Source organism: Xenia sp. Carnegie-2017, unplaced genomic scaffold (genome assembly GCF_021976095.1).
Source record: "Xenia sp. Carnegie-2017 unplaced genomic scaffold, XeniaSp_v1 HiC_scaffold_16, whole genome shotgun sequence".
NCBI lineage: Eukaryota > Metazoa > Cnidaria > Anthozoa > Malacalcyonacea > Xeniidae > Xenia > Xenia sp. Carnegie-2017.
The window spans coordinates 13,101,041-13,118,588 of record NW_025813469.1 but is presented as its reverse complement, the minus strand read 5'-3'; the positions used below and the strand labels follow the sequence as shown (position 1 = coordinate 13,118,588).

The 17,548-nt window shown below is 32.3% G+C and overlaps 1 protein-coding gene and 1 pseudogene across 1 annotated transcript; both read left to right on the top strand.

Moving 5' to 3' along the window:
* The first annotated feature begins 2,191 nt into the window (after positions 1-2,191).
* LOC124436585 lies at positions 2,192-3,574 on the top strand (annotated as a pseudogene).
* A 1,014-nt stretch (positions 3,575-4,588) lies between these two features.
* Positions 4,589-11,272, top strand: LOC124436587. The gene is made up of 11 exons (XM_046986544.1): positions 4,589-4,706; positions 4,820-4,881; positions 6,547-6,634; positions 6,885-6,996; positions 7,241-7,390; positions 7,732-7,893; positions 8,003-8,044; positions 9,174-9,382; positions 9,944-10,103; positions 10,369-10,475; positions 11,139-11,272. The coding sequence occupies exons 5-11, from the start codon at positions 7,357-7,359 to the stop codon at positions 11,169-11,171; spliced, it is 747 nt and encodes a 248-aa protein (XP_046842500.1). The 5' UTR covers positions 4,589-4,706; positions 4,820-4,881; positions 6,547-6,634; positions 6,885-6,996; positions 7,241-7,356; the 3' UTR covers positions 11,172-11,272.
* Positions 11,273-17,548: the final 6,276 nt, after the last annotated feature.

Genomic DNA, 17,548 nt, shown 5'->3' with positions numbered 1-17,548 from the left:
ATAAGAGTAGCAATCTAGTAAAAGAAGCCACATCTGCCTTCAACATGAGACTTTTCCAATTATGTATAGTTATTTTGTACAAAATACTATTTTAGATAAACTTGATTTTTAAGTCATTTACTGATATTTTACCAAAAGACAAAAGAAAAATTCAAGGCATAATGTAAAATTCAAAAATTTGTCAAGTTGTTTGAACCTAGAAAAATTAGTATAGGTAACTGTAATTTGTAAGGACACAAGAGAAAAGTAGTGCAAGAAGGTTAGCATTTTGAGAATTAATAAGTTCTTGACATACATTACACAAGGCCATAATATTATAAATAATGTCTGTATAATAACAATTATACAACATGCTAAATATCTTCACCTACATTATAATTATTTAAACAGGTTTGCCTTCATGCAGCAATAAGAAAAGTGTTATGTCAGAGAAACCAATGCACTTTAATTTAAAAATCGTATTTTCAATGGGAAATTAATGTAGTTCTGTTCAATAGTAGATCCATGGTTGTCAATGACAATCCAGTTACTAATATCTTGGCTCAAAACAGAACCAGCAACATGATTATAGAATTTTTGAATTTCGTTCTTTTGCTCTCCTAGTTCGAGATATTTTCTTCATAAGTTCTCAGTAGATTTATCAGAATATCATAATACCTTATAAGACACCCAGAATCAATCCTACCAAAAAACTCAAAAAATACATACCTACTTATAATATATTTCCAGTCGACTTAAGTCGTAGGGGTAAGCTAACTTTTCTAACTCCTTTTGGACATTTTAACTAATATTTACCCATCTATTCAAGAAAGACAGTTGCACGAAGCTGTTAAAAAATAGTCAAAAACACAAGTATTGCGCATGGGATTATGCATTAAAGCTTAACGACACATTGACAGTGTAAAGAATGCCGTTTGATATTTATTTCTAACATAGCTAAAGCATTACTTGACAACATATACGCTATTTTACAGTAGATTTACCTCATTTAAATGTGTGTGTCTATTTCACAAAAATCTGAAGCATTATTTTCAATATTTTATGCTTACGGTATCGTGGTTGTTTTCGCTGGTTGTCATTGATATAAGCAGTAATAGAGTTCCGGATTCGGGAGGGAGCGAATGTTAAAAATTTTTCTCAAAGTGGAAGTTTTGACAACCAAAATCCGCCATTACCGCCATGTTTTTGACCACGGGGTCCAGGCCCCTTTGCCCCTCCAGGTCTTATAGAGCTCAATGGTCACATGGTGCCCGATATATCGGACACTGGGACTTAAAGGGTTAATTAGCTACAATTATTCATCATCCACCAAAATGTATTAGTTTTAGCAATTAAAAGTGAACATACAACAAATATCTATGCTATTCTAGAATTACTATGAAAAGAATCTTACTGTTCAATGATTTGATATCCTTCACAAAATAGTTGTAAACATTGTGATATTAGATGTATTCAGGATATGAGCTTTCGCCCATATTTATTACGCCACGTGTAAATTCAATATGTGATTTAAATGAAGTCATGGCAAAGCAAAGTCACCATGAAAATGTGAAGATGTGAAACAAGAGTTTACGCTGACAACATGTATGGAAATATTTATCGAATTACGTGCAAGGTTCACACACGTAACTTAAACAAAATCACATTTGGCTATTGTTACTTGGTTTATTTATTAGCTACATTTGGCCGGTATTTATAGTATTTCCCAATATTTGGTGAATATTTTTGTTTTATTTAGTAAATTTCATAAAAGCACAAGTACAAATCAAGAAAATAAGAAACAATTTCTCTCACCTATGTCCGATCCTTTTTGTCTGTACGTTTAGGAATAGGTGGGACTTGAAATTCTTTACCAAACACAGGCTTCTTTCAAATCTCACTATGTAGCGGAAATGATAAAAGCAAAGAAAACAGGATCTTGTTATACTCTATGGCTTAGTTCAAACGGCGAACTTCTCATGTGCCGTGCCAAATTATTATTAAGTTCGGCAGAGCACGGCAAAATAGGAATTTGATTCAAACGTCGATTTTAATTCAGTCGAACTTAATTCCTTCATATGACCTTTCGTTCCTTTACGTCAGCGTTTATACAACGCGCATGCTCAAATAAATAGCGGGATTTTCAATATGGCGAAAACAAAAATAGCACAAAGACAGATCATTTTTATGCGACATATGCTAGAGCGTGCCAAAAATCGAACGAGAATGCTTGATTCTTTTATTCAGTTATTGATTAATAGAAGAATCATGGCAATCAGAGCTGCGATCACCCTGATTCTGTGTTTATTCTCGCAAAACTCGCGTTCAACATCAATAACGCCTCGATCATGTCGGAGACTTGCTAGAAATAAAGGATGGTGGAATCTTGTTTGGGTTAACTATTCTGCAGTGAGATTCAAGAAAACATTTAGAATATCTCGAGAAACGTTTCTGTTTATTCTTGCTCGCCTAAGACACGTACTCGAAAAGAAAAACATAGTTGAAGAGCCCATTCCTCCAGAGGTTCGACTAGCTGTTTGCTTGTATCGCCTTGGAAGAGGAACATATTACTATACAATTGCAGAATTGACTGGGCTTGGTGTTTCCACCGTATGTTCTATTACTGACGAAGTTTGCAAAGCCATCGTTAAACATCTCTGGGACGAATTTGTCAAACAGTTAATGCCACAATCTGAGCAAGATTTCAAAGATTCGATGATTGATATGGAACACTTTTGGCAGTTCCCTTGTTGTTGGGCAGCCCTTGATGGTTGCCACATTTCTATAAAGTGCCCACCAGGTGGTCAGGAAGCATACAAAGAGTATCACAACTTTAAAAACTTTTACTCTATTGTTCTTATGGCATTGGTTGACTCCCACTATAGATTTATTTGGGGAAGCTGTGGCTACCCAGGTAACTCACACGACTCTATTATTTTTCAATCCACACAGCTGTGGGCTCGTATTCAGGAAGGAAACTATTTGCCAGCAATTGGGAAAGTAATTGGTCAGCAAACAGTCCAGCCACTTATAGTTGCTGACTCTGCTTTTCCATTTACCAAATGGCTTATGAAGCCTTATACAGATGCTGTCCTTTCTGAAAGGAAAAGGTATTTTAATTACAGACTAAGCCGTGCACGAATGGTGACAGAGGGTGCTTTTGGACAGCTTAAAGGTAGGTGGCTTGTGCTGTACAGAAAATGTGAAAGTAATAGAAAAAGTGTCAGAATGACTGTCCTGGCTTGCCTGGTCCTCCATAACATTTGCTTAATGAAGAAAGATACTATCTCAAAAAAATTGGATCTTTCACAAGACCCTGGCAAAAGTGAAACGTGAGATAGAGATTCAGTAAGAGAATTGCTACAAATGAGAGCATGTCCTAAAGTCAGGGATACTTCCAAAGAAGCAGCTGATATAAGAAATGCTTTGGTGGAAAAACTTTGGTTGGAGAAGGAGACTGGAGAAGTGGTTTAATTTTTTTGACTTTTGAAAAAAAAAGTTCATTTTCATATATTCAACAACACATTCATAAAAAATTAATTTTTTGGTACTTTCTAATTCTCAATCTTAACTAATGTGATTATATAATGCTTTATTGTGCACGAATAACATTTGATTTGAACATTTTGATAATATAACAACATAAAGTTTGTGTAGCAATTAGTAAAAAATATCTTTATTACTTGAAATGTCATTATCAGCAACACAACTGAATTATAAGAACTAATTAAACATTGCAAGTGCATCAGGCCATAATATGTTATTTTTATTCACATACATAATTTCTATAAAGATTGGTATTGTTTGAGATCATAGTCTGAATGACTATTGCTAAAGTTTGGAGTGCCTGCTGAATGACTTTGGGTTGGTAATTGATACTGCTGAAGATTAGCTGATGAGTGGATATTCGGTTCTTGTTGAAAATTTGGTATTGGTTGAAAGTTTGGCATTGGTTGAATATTGGGTTGTGGTGGAAATGGTGAGTTATATTGATGTGGTGACCAGGAATGATGTGCACCATTTGATGAAGTTAGACAATTAAGAAAAAGCATGGTCATTTCAATTTCATGCTTTCTTGCTATTTCAGCTTCATCTTTCATGAAGCGTAGCACCTCCTTGGATGGATCATTGTCCACCATAGTGTTTAAAGTGTGTCGCCGTCGCTGCGCGGTAACGACATAGCGACAGCGACAGTGTGTCTCAGCCGTTATTGTCTGACGTTGTTTCAACTTCGGTTAGACGTTAAGATGGACGTTAGATAAAGGTGATTTTTTGGTCGCAGCTTCGTTAATGTCTAACGTGATATGAACGTTGGTTAAACGTTACGATTAACGTCAATTGATGTTATTTCATGTTTACGTAGTGCGTTGCATTTAACTTTGTACCAATGTCGAATACAAAAACTACGTCAGTCGTTTTTTCTGAACATTGATATCAATATGAGTTCGCTGTATCAGCGTTAATAAAAAATAAACTTTAATATATAGTTTGATAACGTTATAACGCGAATGCGACCCATACGACGCAGTTGGCGAAATATGCAATAAAAGAAACATAAATCGCTGTAGACGTTAAGAAAATTTGCGGGCTCAGAATACTATTTTGCAAGTGTCTTCTGCGTACTTCATTACAAGTGGCACGTCGACTTTAGCTATAAAATTTTTCACCCAAGAAAGAATATATAATTGTAGAACACATTCAAGAACGAGCTGATCAACGTTTTCATCGTAAGTACGTGCTGTTTTAATTTTATTTGAATAAATACAGAACTTGGGCAAGGAATAATTCAACATGTATATTCCATGGTTGACGGTTGACCCGTTTCATTTCATATTCTTAGCGCAACTTTAGCAAGAAACGGTGTTTTTGGAGCAAGTGCTGCTATATTGTAACGTGATCAAAGTAAGGTGAAATTTTATTTGTTTAGATATTGTAGTTATTGTTGAACAAAGACAATGAGGAACAATGAACGTTTTATAATGCCATTGTCGATTTGCCGTTACCGTTGGTTAAATAAAGCATACAATTTATTGTTTTTAGCCACAAATAATACAAACAACATCTTATTTAAGTAATTTGGTGAGTTGATAAGCACAAAAAAGCTTTAAAATTTAAATGATACAACTCGACAAAGGATGGTTGAAATGTTTATAATGGATTGATGATAAATGCGTAAAACAACGAATTTGTATGTTACTTTGCTCATGTAGCTTTCTAGGCTCTTTGAATGATTATGACATAGGCAATTTGTTCTCATTATTAAGAAAGGCCAATTTTTTTGATCTATAGTGATAAGGCCAATTATTGATCGCCAAAATTCAGAAAAGCCTGTGGGTTATTGGCTTATTTCTGTGCACATTTATTGAATATATTTTCATATTTCATACACCTTACTATAGCCTTAATTTTCAATTGTTTCGACAAAAACTTTGTTAATTTTTTTGTTTTTTTATAACATTAAACTCAAACCTTTTTATGATATATACGTCTGTGTTGATGATTAATATTTTTTAACATGGGGTTATGGGATTATGTAATTTACAAAATGTTTTTGATTAAGAATCACCCAGCCTTAAACCTTAAAATAGTTGTAGTTTCTATTGCTAATCACAGCAGTTTTTAAACAGTGATATAATTTTACAAAGAGGTAATTGAATGTTTATTCATAACAATGCATGGTTGCTTTATAATACAAGTAAGTATCGTTTGTCCAATTATTGCATTCAAGACAATATGTAGTTTACAACCCACTTTTTTTATCTCTTAGATTGGTTCATTAACTTAGCCCATTTCTTTAGTAAGCTGGCAATTTCAGTTAAATTATTTTTGCATAGTTGCTTCAGACATTTTCCATTTCCTGTTGTTAGCAAGTAAACTATAATGTTATACTTAAAATTTTAGGGTTATGTATAAATTAGGTATGATACATGCATGTAAAGAAGAGAATAAGTTACAAATGGTTGAGGAGATATATAAGTTACCATGACCTGTGAATGAGACTCATCATTTTTTGATTAAAACATTTTGCTAAATGTTGTGATCACCAGCACTTAGGAGGAATGGGTTGTAACATTAGGATATGTTTAAATCAATCAACAATAGAGTGACAGTTACATTTTATTATTTATTTAAGTTCATATCATAATGAAATGTAACCGGGGGCAGTACAGAAAAAACTGGACTGCTGCTAATAAAGCTTTAAGATGCAATGCCTAATGGTGATAGCTGTGAAAGAATGTTTTTTATGCAGTGCGGTGTTTGAAATTAAATGAAGATATGATCTTCGCACTTTGCTGGACAATTTAAGCAATTGTCTCATGAACCTGAAAAATTCAGGTGACTCAACGGGATTCGAACCCATGACCTCTGCGGTGCCGATGCAGTGCTCTGACCAACTGAGCTATGAAGTCACACAGTGGTGAGCAGGTCAATATTGTTGGGCTCATGTTTTCTTGTGAAATGAATGTCATATGTAAGAATGTTTTTTATGCAGTGCGGTGTTTGAAATTAAATGAAGATATGATCTCGAACTCTGCCAATCTGAAATTTAATTTTTATTTACTTTAGATGTCTACTGATACATATGCAGTTGTAGAATTCCTTGATAAGAAGTCAGTTGAAGTTGTTCCCAGAAGTTGGATTGAAGCATGTGATGGTATAGGGTTTGCTTTGCATTATTGTTTTCATACAATATTGTTCAATCATTCATTTTTATCTATGTGCTCGTTACTTAAAGTATGTGCTATGTATATCTACTTTGGAGGATTGATATAAGTCACAATCATATGCTATAATATGTAAAGGACAATGGACTCCCATAGAATGTAATATGGCATATCTTAAAGATCTTCCTGAGTTTATACGTACAGGTCAATGCAACTATTTTTCATTTAATTACACTTTAGCTTTTGTGTTGCTATTGGCCGAGGACAAACGTCTCAGCTATTGTAAAGAAGCTGGAATTGCCATACAAAAATGGTTGGAAAAAACATAAAGTCAGAATATTCACATTTGCAGGTTAATATGATGTCTTGTGATTATAGTATGAATTTTTCATTTAGGTTACATTTGTTTTGGATTTCTATTTATTTCCATTTTGATTGTAAATAATCATTGCTATGTCTGGTGTAGGAATTTTTTATTTTCAGAATTTTTTATAAACTTGCTGCCAGCTGTTTAACATTTTCTCCACTGAAGCCTCAAAAGTGCTATAAACGATTTAATGCTCTGTTTTCTAAATTTAAACCTTTCTTTTACTTAGACAACTTTAAAAGTGCCCAAAAGTTTGCTAGAAGAGTCATTGCCACTTCAAACATTAAATGAGATGATGAGTCAATCAACGACAAACCACGAAAACGTCCTCGTCTCAAAAGGAGTATGGAAGAATTTCCAGATTACAGTGACATAGAAAGTAGGTTATATAGTATTCTAGATATTTCTCTCCGATCACAACAACTTGCGTACACAGTAACACAGAAAAGTGTTTTATTTCTACTGTTATAACTACCTACGTGCGTATATGGCTGTAGTCAATGAAGGGTCGTGTGTGCGAAACACAATAAGTTCTTTGATTTTGGCTATGTCTTCTTCCTTAAGTTGGGAAAAGATAGGATTAAGACTGAATGTATTGCCGTAGCTACTTAAATATTACATCTTTGGCAAGCATTAAATAACCATATTTTAGTATTTTTAGTATAGCTTGAGTACTCAATAAACATTGTTATGCGATGATCGGGTATTTTTTCTCATCAGACAATGATGACAGTGATGAACCCGTAATTCAACACAGAGCCCTTCAGTTACCTCCTGCTCCACGTTACGCATCTTTTTGTATAAACAATAAGCATTTATTGGAATCTTCTGAAAGTAATATGATAACAGCCGTCAATGAAATCTTATCTACAAATTCTAGAAGTAAGTACTGTAGTTGCAATGCAATAGGCCATTGCTTTATTCAAAAGAGTGCAGTTTTTCACATAATGCTACGTTGCATTTAAATGTAATTATTGATTTTGCTTTTTAGATTTGCCGGTGTGCAGCGAGCTGATCTCCCTTGCAGAAAAAGGTATCAGCGCAATTATAATCCTTGTAAAAGTGAACAATTTTTTGACAGAAACATGCATGTATAAAATTTCTCTTTTCATCCTAATATAATGTTGATCTAGATTTATATAACGGTAAACTAGCACCAGAAATCCTAAACACAAAGGATCATGCAATAACTTCCCCATCTACTAGTAAGACACCATCTCAGCGTAGTGTGAAGTTTTCTGTCATCAGAACTGACTAATCCGCAACTTTCATATAATATGTCGACTAAAATGTTGAAATAATTTTGATTGATTCTTTTTAACTAACTTTTACATTCGTATTGTACATTTACTGTTTTTCTACGCCCATCGTTGCATTATAGGGCTTATGTATGTTATACAGGTGCTGTAGGCGTTGGTCCTTTAAAATGTTGTTGTAATTAGTTAAAAAAATGTTAGTTATAGTTAAAATTGCAGTTTTGTTCACACCACGATTTTATCAAAATACATTCGTTCAAATCTAATTCTCTGCGTTTGCCATCAAACTACTAAATGAAACTTTCTCGAGGTTTTTTATTTTAGTCACCTTTCTGTTGCTGACTTTTGAAACTTGTAGTGCCTTAATTTAAATGACGTTCGTGCGTGCAATAAAGATATATGTTAAACCCAGTACATGTCTTCTCTGTAGATAAAGGGCAACGTCTCTTCACAAGGAATTCTTACAACTGGCACAACAAGAGAAAGACATTCTCAACAAAACAGTGGTGTCTTAGGCAGGCTTTTCTTACAATTCATTATTGCATGTTATGTTGTTACGTTTTCATTTACGTTCATTTCGTGTCGTTTGAAATTTTTTTTTTCACAACTGACTGCAACACGTGATTGCTTTGCAGATGCGCATGACCTTTCATCGCACAAAACGCCTTCGACAAGTTTCATGAACATAACACCTGCAGGAAGACGTTCTCAACCAAACATTAATGGCATCTCTTCTACAGTATATAGCTTTTGAATAGCGTTGCTATTATGTATGCGTATTCAATTAGCAATTTGATGCGAGATTTATTTGAATTTTCTTGTTAGCATGTTGTAAGGTTTTATATTTTTAAGATATTACGTAGGTTATACATTAGTTATTCTATTATTTTCTTATATATCTTGTAGGCTTCCAAAGATCAGTTCTCACCAAACTGGAAACATTAATTGATAAGCAAGAAGAATATTGTGTCAATATTGCGTGCCTGTTAAGCGCTACTAAAGGTGTAGACGAGCACGAAATTTTGGAAGATGTTGTACCTAATCCCTTTGATTCGGTTGAAGAACTTGAGGACCTATCCTCTAGTCTTAATGAAGAAAAGTCCAGAAGAAAGTTGGTAAGTTTTGGAAAGTTAACCATCCATACGTATTTAGTAATATTTATCGGCACTGCCTATTTTTTATGCATGACTCTTTCAAGTGTTACGTAAAAAAATGTGACAATGGAAGGCATAGCCCTTCCCCTTTATCGGTTTAGAAAGGTGAAAACGATAGTTTCATTTGCAATTACGTAACATAATTTTGACTTTTTTTCTACCATTTGTGTTTGAAGCTTGAAGACATGCACGCTTGCCAAAGTCTGAAACGTAATTTTAATGACGATTTTCGTGACGTTAGGGGGTCAGATTATCTGATTAAACTATATGAATCTAGCATCGTGTTTTTCGTGAGAGCTTTGTCGTGTTCTGATTGATTTAAATACGTTACGATACTTCAAACGGCTCTTAAGTGTGTCGTTTTATTTGTGCTGAAAAATTTTAACAAAGAAACTGGTCTTTCTAAAATCTCTCATCATTCACTTTGGATGGTTTTGTTTTGCAGTTCGAGATCAAAATGGTTATTTATATATGTCTAAATTGAACTTTTCCATATAATTTATCTTTTACTCTCTTTACTAGCTGCAGTTTTTGGTAGCACTGTGCGCAAACACCTGTGCAAACAGTGTTAGAAGAATTATGACGAAGCTGGGAACAAATAATCTATGGTCCCAATATAGTTTAAAAGGCAGAAAGTCAAAGCGACCATTTCAGCACCTTGCCCTCTGCAAAGTTATAACAAGTAAGCACAATTAGACAATAATGATTGCTGCAGCAGTACCATGTTTTGTCTTTTTTTCTTGTTCATGAATTGGAAAAACAGCCATTTATGTTGCTCCTTGTCATAAGAAATATTGTTGCAAGTTTTAAAAGCTAATACATTAAACTGTTTTGCATATGTCACTATAATGAATTGTTGTTTATCATTCAGTTTACGAAAATGATTTAGTGTTTTATCTATGCAATTTATTGAAAGTATGTCTTTTCTGTTTCGTTTTACTTGTTAGAAGCCTGCCTCAGAGCTCATAAAGGATGCAGCGAGGCCAACGTTGAAGATCAAATTGCCGAATTTTTAAAATACGCTCCAGGCAAGCAAGGTGGTTCCAGATTTAAGGTAACATGTCATTATCATCATAGATTGCTGGGTAAAATATATCGATGCCATTTTTTCTTTGTTTGATTTTCTCAACTTAGACAGGGAGAACTCAACTTATTTTACTCTGTAATTTCACAGTTAGCATATTTGTATTTTCCTGTCAGTGTAAGTTGAGAAAAATACACAATAATATTATTGGCATGTGCACTTAAAGAAAGTGAGCATGTGTCTTTCAGTGTCCTTTAATTATAAGTAAAGCAAAATGGAATGTTTGTATTAAAAGAATAATTGTTTTATTATTTATATAAAAAAGCAAGTGTTAGTTAAATGTGAAAAAGGTGCCGCAACGATTAAAGTTTTGTTCACTTGTTTTGTTTCTCGTGCGTATGAGATGAGTTTGTAGCTCGAGATAATTTCTTATATCCGACGTACGTACGTAGTGGCATTCATATAAGTGGATTTATTCGATTGCTTTTAAGTGAATAAAACTAAAAAATACTTTGATCTATATGTTTATATAAATTAAATTAAGAAGATATACATACAGCAGACGATTCAGTTGTCTATTTAAATGGCATCTTTTACAGACAAATATGGCAATGTTGTTGTAGGTGGTAAGACATATAAAAATGATATATAGACTACCATTTTCTAATAATCATATATGTTATTTTCTTGCAGGTCAGAAAAGGCAACTTATTGGAATCGGCTTAATTAGCATTTTTGTAAATATGTGTATTAAAACACGCACAGCAAAATAGATGAGTTAAAAGTTGATTATATGGAAATTAAACTTTAGTTTGTATCATTGGAAAGGCTGTTTTACGATTTCACAAATAATGCATCAGAAATTGTATGTTAAATGAACGTCGGATAAACGTTGTATGAACGTTGTATGAACGATGTACAACGTTGAAACAACGGGATTTTGCTGAGTCAATATTGAATAGTATTAAACAAGAATGCTATTTTACTAATAATTCACGTTTAAAGCAAAAGTTTGCCGAAATTTTTACAAAGCGTTATCATCTTGTGAAGAAGATAAGGTTTAAAGTTTTTGTAGTGAAAAACGCTATATTTGTAAAAACATCTATATTTTCTATTGCGATCTAGCGGAAGTATCTTGCTGGAAGGCGTGTCTGCTTAGAATTTGCTTCAGAAAGGTGGGAAACACAAACATCAAAGTTTCCGACACGATTGGGCCTTCTGCTTAAGAAGATATCTTTCTGTGGTTTTAGTTACGCAACTAATCATACCCTCTCGCTTAGATTCAAGGTCTGCAGCAGGTTATTCAAACACTATGATGCTGTAGCACATACAACATAATATGAATATTTGGACAAGTATACGGTTGTTTCATTCTGCACAGCACATTCATATACAATTGGTTGTAACGGTAACAAAATAAAGTTTGTAAAGAAATCCGAATTCAATAGTCAAAATATCACTTTGAATCTTTTTCTTAAATTTTATTTTGCATCGTAAACACGACAATAGTCTGCAATATTTTAAGGTTACTACAGAAGGTGAGCGTTTTTTTATTTCATCGTCATTCTTTCGTTGTTATTTGCATTCACTCAACGTCATTACAAAATAATTGATTAAGCATTATGCAATTTTATGTAAAAAAAACTCTCCATGCAATTTCGACGCAAGTTACCTACACAGTTACTTAATTATTTGACTGACTACGTTTCGTGCAACGCAGTTAAATTTAAGAGTTATGTACGTATAGTTAAAAAAGTAAACTACAATAGTGCTAACCGTGATTAAATAACTGTTGTCAATACAGTCGGTTAACATCGAAAAATTTAAAATGCAAGACCAAACATGCAGGCCAGCCAGCCTCGTACGCAGGCGCTTCACATGGCGTGCGTGGGCATCGCGCATTTGCATGGCTGTAACAAGCCGATTACGTGTGGAAGCTCCCACGCGATTCTTCCATTTTTTGTTCGCGCGTGTCGTCCCGCGCAAGCACGCACGCCGTGTTACATTCAATCATTCAATTTATAAAATATGAAATACCTCAAAGCAAAACAAGCCAAGCGCCTGGTTACGATGCTGCAGGCCAGCAACGCCACTGGAGTGGAGGTAATTGAATAAACATGGAGTAAAATATTGTCAAGGCTCATTCCAAAAAGTACTTACATCGGTATGTAAAATTCAATGTCATTTCCTTTCATTATTGGGCTGAAGTTAGATTTGTCATTCAAAGTTTTCGTTACAGAAAGAGTCAACTACGAAAAATAAACAAAAGCTCTTTTAATAATCACTGAATTCATACCAGTTCAATCATGACCCTAACACTTTAGATTTTGTGATAAGTAAGATTTCAAAGTATACTTTTCGTGAATGTTTGAATGTCTTATGCAGTGCGGTGTTTGAAATTAAATGAAGATATGATCTTCGCACTTTGTTGGACAATTTTTGCAGAGGTCATGGGTTCGATTCCCGTTGAGTCACCTGATTTTTTCAGGTTAGTAGTATAGTACATGGGGGTAGGGAATCAAAAAAAGTTTACTTTTTTTTATTCCATACACCGCTTCAATATATACTATATAATATGGGTAAAACTATCTTTATAACAACGCAAAATAAGACCATGGTTCAAAGAGACGTCCCTCTGGCAAAGGTCATGTAAAAGCTGTGTAAAAATAGTCATTGTTTCAAAGGGAATTTAAAAATCTCGAGGTTACAATTAATCGTTTTAAAATATGGAATCTATATGTTTTTAAAACGAGTCTTTACAAACAAATGTTAAAAAGCATCCAGTTCAAGGAGGAAATTCAGCAGCGCAGGCACTTTGTGCTCGAGGCAGAGGGGAATGGAAATTTCCGAAATTCTGGAACAGGTTAGGGGAAAATTTTCACGAAGTGAAAGGATTCAGAGGTTCTTAGTTCGATGAATATTCGAAGAATATTCGAAAGAATAGCACAGAGCTTAAAATGCTCTTCAAAAAACCGTCTTTAATAATCAAGTGTTAATAATCAAGTGTTATTAAAATATCAGTATCAGCGATAGCTGGTTTTGTAGCGGCGCGCGTGTCTTAGTGCATGTTTTCAACAATGGTTGTTTAATGTAACCAGCACATTTCATCAGCGCATGTATAATAATACAATGTTGTACAAAATATGGAATCTATATGTTTTTTTAATTTGTCTGTCAAGCGAGTGTCATATAATTTTTGTTAAAAGTGTTTTTAATAATTGTTTCAGGATTTTGAATCTTTTTGTATATCGCTTTTGTATTAATTACTTATTACAAACAGTTATGTGATATGTAGTCAAACATGAGGAGCAAGTATGTATGATTTTACTCTAACAGAGGCCTACGCTACATGCTTACTACACATTATAACTGTATATTAAAATAAGTTTTAATTATCATTTAAATAATGACCATAAGCTCTAGTAGTTATACCATCATCTAATATATACCGTTTATCATCAAAACAGCTAAGTGATACTTTATTAATTTCATAACTACTAAGTTGATGGTTTACACTTCTAATAGTTTTCATTGTATGATGTATTTGTTTATTTTCAAATAGTGTTTGTTTATAGTCTTCATGTTTTATTTTGTTTTTAATAATATTTTTCTTAATTCCTTTAGCTTTTTTATCTCCTTTATTATTGTCTTTAATATAACTATACATCTTACTTCTTAAACCAACAAATTCTTTAACTACTATTCCAGAGGCTTCGTCTTTCATTTTACCAATAACCTTTTTATTAGTCTTATCATGATATTGTGAATTTTCTGAGTAATCGCTAAAATCAAATTTATCTTTATCAGCCCAAAAATCTTTATAGACATCTTCAGTTTCGATTTCATATGTTAAACTATCTGTGTCTGTGAAAAGAAGTTTAGCTTTATCATCATACCGCTTTTTGATATAGTTGTAATGGAAATCATACATTAATACTTTAGATAGATCTAAAATACACATACCTACATATGCAGGTCTGTTGAGCACCAATTGTTCTTTGATCTTATGCACAGCCACAAGGTTTTTATTGAAAATTTTACTACTTACATAAGTAGGTTTTGAACTTAATTTTAATAATTTATCTTTATTAGTTACTAGTCTAACATCTACTCTTTTACGTAAGATTTCCATCGTCTTACCAAATACCGAATTATTCATTAATTTGAAGAAGTCTTTTTCAAAAGAATTTTTTGCATTAGTTCTTTTTTGAGTATTAAAGTCTATGTATTTTTTCAACCAAGGAGATTGATTAAATTCAAGTACTCGATGTACTTTTTTCAATTTTAACCCGAGATCTAAATATAGTTGAAGATTTCTATAATGTAGCACATACTTCTCTTTATTTTGTAATGTAGGTATTAATTTTGAAACTAAACCTGTTGATATATTGTAATTAGAAGCAATTGTCTTACAATATTTTGATAACATATCACTAGTGACCTTAATTTTTTCGGGTGCTAATGGATATGAATTATGTAAATCATGTAATTCTTCAGGGTATTCTAGATCAACTTCTAAAATTAAGCCTTTTTTACTATCTTCTTGATATTTAGCAAGGTTTATGTTGTTAATCTGTTTCTCAGTTAACCATTTGAAACCACCAGTAGGTAAGTTTTGTGACATAGCCCATCCATATAAATTGTTTGCATCAAGATACATTATATATTTTGAGGGTTTATTCTTATCAAATGTTTCCATATACTTGTTATTAGCCTTACCATATCGATTAGAAATATAAGAAACACCTCCTCTCATACCCTTTTCAATAAATTGAAACATATCAATATCTGTCATTAATTCTAATTTAATATCAGTCATTTTAAGCATAGCATCCCACGACAGCCCAGGAGATGTGAAATAGTGGCATGGGTCTAATTTATAATATTCAATACATGTTTTTCGAAAATTTTCGAATACATCTGCTAATAATAAAACGTCTGATTTCAGATACAGGTCGTGATAATCACCCATGTTTTTGAGATTGAATGTATTCCACACTTTTTGTGCATGGTTATAAGAATCATCTGAGATATTTTCATCAGTAAGAATACTATAAAAGTCTTCTTTTGAAGGCAACCCCTCATAAAACTTTTCAAAACTATCCATATAATCATATGGGTATATACCTTTTTTTGTCATTAAATTAAGTTTTTCACCTTTAAACTGCTTAGAGGTGTATTTAAACGATTCTTTAGGTAGGTTACTAACAAGCTTTTCAAGACTAGAGCTCATAAATTGAAAACTATCAAGAAATGTTAAATGGTTACCTAACATGAAAGCCATATATTTTTCCATGTTATTAGGTATACAATTTATATTCATATGCGTTTCCTCACCTTTTTTGTTTTTGTATGTATGCTTATTAACAATAGCTCCGATCTCTTGCATAATAAAATGGCTGTCATATCCACGCAGATTGTGAAATATTACTGGGATCTTTAATTTATCAGAGTCTATTCTAAGTTTTAAATTCCAATCTTGATGTGCCGAGCCTCTATATTTTCCAGTAATATGGCAATGGTCTCGAACTCGAATATCTTTGTTAGTATTTTTTTGTTACAAATATGGCATTCATCAGCTTTTTTAAATTCTTCTTCATCATAAGAGGTCATTTTTAATGGTTTATTAAAGTGGGTTTTCATAATATTTTTACAATATTTAACTTCTTTTAACATAGCTTCCATAAATTTGTAAACAGCCTTCACCTCTATATAGTTGAATTTGTTTTGTAAATTGATCATCATAACAACAAACAACTTTATATCCATAACCACAGTCAGTATGTTTCTGATAGGCTTCTGTATATGATTTTTATTATTCTGATTACAACCAGATATCTTTTCTGTAATAGCCTCAAAGTCAGCATATATGACAAATGGTACTGGTTGTTGCTTATGATAGTTGTTGAATTAAGTATGTTATTATTTTTATCAGGCATTCTTACTGATTGTATACCATTTATTAATATACAGTTTTCTATATGGTTATTTAATATTTTTCAGAACTAAAACATTGAGACATCTATACAAAATGTTTCCTTTCCTTATGCTTTGTTTGATTGTACATAAATGCATTAAAATTTTTATTAATATATAATGTTTGTTTTCATTATCAGTTATCAATAGTAGTTCTATATGGTCTTTAAATTTTTCTTTTGATATATATAATGGGGATATGGTTGTTTATCTTCATAACAAAAACATTAATGTTAATTTTGTTTTGCTTTTCGATTTTATTATAATGTTTAACAGTTACAATTCAATCCCAAAATAAGTCTAATTTGTTAATATATTCCTTATCAGATTTTTTAATCCTTTGTGGGTATTTATTTTGTGGGTTAATATATCTAATATGGCACCATAAAACATTCATTATCTTTATTTTGATATTTATCAAACCCTTTTTAGAGTTTTTAAGTTCTTGAGGGTAAATTAATGTATGAAGATCCTTATGGTAAGTATTTAACAACATTAAGATAATGATTATCTATAGATTGAATAACATATCCAGAACCTTCTTGTGTAAATTTATCAATCTTGTTTAATATATTTTGTTTTGAAATTTGTAGGATTCAGTAATATTAGAATTTGTAATTGTTAAAGCTGGACTGTTAAAATAAGCAATTTTGTTAAATGATCAACATCACCATTATATTTTATTTTTAATTTTTCAAATGTTACCTTAAGCGTTTCAACAAATTTTAATCCTTTCATTGTTGTTAATATTTCTTTAATATAATATGTAAGATACTTTCTTGTGCTCTGCATTTTTTAAATGGTGCTTTTTATTAATAATGCTTATTTCATTATGATTTAGTGTATCCTTTAAGGCATTGTTTGTTTCTCTTATTTTAACTCTTTGTGTTGGTATTGGTTTTTATTTTATCTACTAACATCTGTGTATTATTCTCCTCTTTAACCATATCTTTTTACACTCTTTCTTGGTTTTGGGACTGGTGTTAATACTTTAATTAATTCGTTTTTTTCTAAGTTTATAATAACCTTTAACCTTTTTTCTTTAGCAATAACTTTTTAACTGAGGATACAGTCATTTTAAATTTTGATATTGGATTGTGATAATTACTTTTTGTACTGGTTTGGAA